At 44.4% G+C, this 4,129-nt stretch overlaps 1 protein-coding gene across 1 annotated transcript; it reads left to right on the forward strand.

The window, feature by feature from the left end:
• Positions 1 to 252: 252 nt before the first annotated feature.
• Positions 253 to 4,129, forward strand: CSUI_008335 (uncharacterized protein; the record flags this gene model as incomplete). The annotated part of the gene is made up of 1 exon (XM_068068469.1): positions 253 to 4,129. A coding segment is annotated over exon 1 (2,814 nt), but the record flags the coding sequence as incomplete, so codon positions are not given.

The following is a 4,129-nucleotide window of genomic DNA, read 5'->3' on the forward strand; positions in this document are numbered from 1 at the left end:
GAAACAATTTTTCTTTTTTCTGGGATGAAGCGCTTAGAAAGCTGTTGACTACAGAGAAACAAGGAAAGAGAGACAAGTAACGGCGGGAGAGAGAGAGAGAGAAAGAGAAGAATCGACTGTCCGACAAGAAGAAGAGCTACTCTTCGTAACGAGCTAATCTATCTTTTCTTCTTTCTCTCCCCAGTACGGGGAAGAAAAGATCACTTCCGTTGGGGCTCTTCCCGAATAAAGTGCGATAGGGAGGAAGAAGGAATGAAGAAAGAAAGAGAGACAAACAGATGTAAAGAAAAGAAAAGATAGAGAAGAAAAGCATTTATCGACTTCTCATCTTTTTGTCCTCTCGACTTGATGAGTCAAACTGACTATTTCTTCTCTCTCTTCCGCCTTTCTTTCCTTCTTTCTTTTTCCCGTCGAGTGTCCTTCTGCTTCTTCAGAAGATCTTGGAGATCTCTCTCCCCCTCCCTCTCTTTCTAGTTCCCATACTAAGGTCCTTACGAGGTTCTTCTTCATCTTCCTTTCTTTTATTCTCCAATTCCTTCTGTCGTTTCCTTCTCTTGGGGGGTTTCTGTCCCTTGTTTCTCTCTCTTGTCATCGCTAAGCAGGTTGGACTTTTAGCTCTCTCTCTTTTGCTTCTTTTCTTTCCTTCTTTTCTCTTTTACTCGGCGGACTTGGCCAGTCGCGTAGTTCCGCTCACTTCTTTTCTCCTGGTGAAAAGGTCCTTCTAGAGAAGAAAAACGGCGAGAGAAGTGGGAGGAGAATTCGGCAAGGAACGCAAAAAGATAGAGGGAAGGAAGGGGGTTCCTATCTCTCTTCGTTAAAATAAAGAACCCTTTCTTTCTCTTCATCGTTCTTATAGAGAGAATTCTCGTCGTTCCTTTCTTACGGACTGGCTCTTGTTCTCCTTTGTCATCATAAGTCCTAAATACACTTCTTATGGTCTTTCTTCTCCATCTCTATATCTATCTATTTATCTACCTATTTCTCTATCTGTCAATCTGTGCCTATTGTATCGTAACCTGTAGTGTTCTCCTTCTCCCTTTCTTTCTGTTGTACTTTACTATCTCGCTTTCTCTTGTGGGACACGTCTTCTTTCTCTTCTTCTTTCTCTTTTCTCACATAGCATGTGACTTCTCCTTTCTATTCAGGTCTTCTTCCCGTTCAGCTCTTCTCTTTCTCTCTCCTTTCTTCTCTTTCACGCAACTCCGAGCTCTTTTTAGAGAAGATGAAGAAGATTCCACGGAGATTTTCTCCTCTCTCCGTTCTCTCATGAAGAGCTTTCTTCTTCTCTTTCTGGGATACATCTTCCTTCCTAAAGATGTCTTCGTATTTCCCCTGCTCCGGTGAAAGTGGGAGAAAGAAAGAAAAGAGAAAAGAAGAAGACGAAGGTGATAACGGCGACTATACAAGACAACCCCAGCCAACATCTTTTCCTTCTTCTTCTCTTTCTTCTTCTCTTTCTTCTTCTTCTCCCCCCACCTCTGATGACGCATCAGCTCTCATTGAGCTTTCCAAGTGTAGATCAGTAGATGAGGGAAAGAACTTCCCTTCTTCTTCTTGTTCATATCCTTCGTCTCTTTCTTCTACCCGTTACTCTTCAACTCTAAAGACATCTTCACATCATATTTTTTCTCCTTCCTCTCATCCTTCTTTTCGATCTTCTTCTCCCCCTTGTTCATTGTCTTCTTCTCTCCATCAAAGATCAAGTGATCCAGGAGGAGGAGGAGGAAAAGGAAGAAGAAGAGCAACAACTACTTCAAGAAATTCTTCTTCTTCTTCTCCCTCGTCTTCTTCTGCTTCTTCTCCTCTCTCTCCTCGCTCTTCTTCTTCTCCCCGTTTCATCCATCCGGAGAGTCGTTCTTCTCTTCTTCACGCGATCAAATCTCTCGCCTTATCGACGCCCAACTCGAGAAAGACTTCTCCTTCAGAGAAAAGAAAAGAAGAAAATCTCTTAAAGACTGACCCTTCTTCTCCTTCTTCTTATCTGCATTTTCCATGTATTTCTCCCTCATCGAGATCTTCTTCACGACCTTTAGCTTCTCAGGGTGAAGATGAAAGCGATCCAGAAGAGAAAGAAGAAAGAAAAGAAGAGGAGAACAAGAATAAGGAGAGAAGACATCTATGTACAGATCGGAAGGAAGAGCCTTCCACACGTTCTCTACATTGTCAGATGAGAGGAAACTTCTCTTTCTCTGCATTAAGGCAAGAGCAGAGCGGCCACGTGAACGTCGAAGAAGAAGAAGATGATGAAGAGAAAGGAGAAGAAACAGGTAGACAGGGTGTGACAGGGAGGAGAAGAAGAGGAAGAAGAGAAGAAGAGAGTAACACAGTCAGGAGTGGTTCAGAGGGAGATGATCTTCCTTCTTCTAATGAAAGGTCGCGTGAGGAGGAGAAGAAGAAGATGGATGAGAGCTTTCTATCCATGGAGAGTAGAAGAAGAGGGAGTGAGCGAAGTCGAAATGAGGGAGATAGAGAAGATGATGGGAGAGCATCACTACAAAGAGAAGAAGATCTTTCTCTTTATCACTCTTCTTTATCTCCTTCTTCAACTCATCATAGTCGCTCTTGTTCTTCTACCCGTCACCGGACTTCTCAAAGTTGCCCTCCACCTCCTTCACATTTAGAAGAAAGCCTGCCTTCTTTCTGTTTCTCCTCTTCGTCTCCACGTCAACCTGTCTATCCTTCTTCTTCTCTTTTCTCTTCTCTTGGGGAGGCTACTTCTACTCTTCACTTCTCTAGGCAATCTCCTCCTTGGTCTTCTCCTCTCCATACACGTCTTTCTTTCAACTCTTGTCAAAAGAACAGAAAAGAAGAGGAAGAAGGAGAAGAGATGGACGACGTTCACAAGGAGACCCACGATGATCGTAGAGGAAACCCAAGAGAAGAAGAAGAAGAAGAAGAAGAGAGTTGGTCTTCTTCTTCTTCTCCATCTTCTTCATCTTCTTTCTGTGGGGGATATCTTCGACCACCTCGGCGGGTGGTTTCGTGGCTAGATGAAGAGAGGTTTGCTCGACAGGTCCAGCGGGACAATCCTCATCCTCGTAGTCACTCTTCGCACCATATTATAGGGGGGAGAACAAGAGAAAGAAGAGAAGGGGAAGAAGAAGAGGACGAAAGAGAAGAAAGAAAGGAAGGATTTGAAGCTGAAGACGATGGTGAAGGCCTGAGGAATGTCTTTGTTAATCATGCGCTGTGTATGGAAGTGGTTGAAAGAGTAAGACGATCTCAGCAGAAACAAAGAGAAGAAGAAGAGAGGAGGAGGAGAAGAAGATCGATAGAAGAAGAAGAAAGACAGCTGGGGGAAGGAGAGGGGAAGGAAGAGGAAGATAAGCAAAAGAAGTTGAGAAAAGTGAATGAAGAAGAACAGTCTTGTCAGAGTCGATGGACTAGTGGAGGTGCCAGTCACGAGTCGACTTCTAACTCTTGTAGAGAGGAGGAGAAAGAAGGAAGGAGAAGAAGAAAAGAAGAAGAGATAGAGAGAACATCAGCACCAAGTGGAAGTCATACCCAATTCTCATCAGATTTCCCTTCTTCGTCCCGAGGGGAGGTTTTTCTCCAATCTTCTCTTTCTTCTTCATCTAAAGCCCCGCAGGCTTCTTCTCTGTCCTTTCCACTTCAAGAGCCCTCCATGTCTGTCGAGTCTCCCAGATCCTTGCCGCATGCTTCACCATCGTCTTTCGCATGTATTCCAGAGGTGATGTCTTCTGCTTATTCTTCTTCTTCTTCCGTCAAGAGCTCCCCTCTTATCTCTTCATCTTCTCTTCATTCTCTTCGAAAGGAGAAGGCAAACGACAGCAACCACCTTTTCGTACCTTCTCTTACTTCTCCCCATCCTCCTCCTCCTCATCTTCCTTCCTCTTCTTCTTCTCGTCGTCGTCTCTCTTCTCCTCCTCCAGCCTCTTCCTCTTCTTCTTCTCTCCACCCACGACAGCCGTTGAGATCTTCTCAGGACTGGATTTCATCCAAAGTGGATCTATCTTCATCTCTCACTTCTTCTCTTTCTTGTTCTCCCCCCTCTCCCTCCCCTCTCTCTCCTTCGATATCTCATGTTGCACAGTCACACGGTTCAAACTCTTCTTCTCCTATCTTTCCTTCGAGCCCACCCCTCTCTCCTTTTCCTCTTCTTTCTCGA

The sequence above is a fragment of the Cystoisospora suis genome (assembly GCF_002600585.1).
Source record: "Cystoisospora suis strain Wien I chromosome Unknown contig_4643, whole genome shotgun sequence".
Classification (NCBI taxonomy): domain Eukaryota; phylum Apicomplexa; class Conoidasida; order Eucoccidiorida; family Sarcocystidae; genus Cystoisospora; species Cystoisospora suis.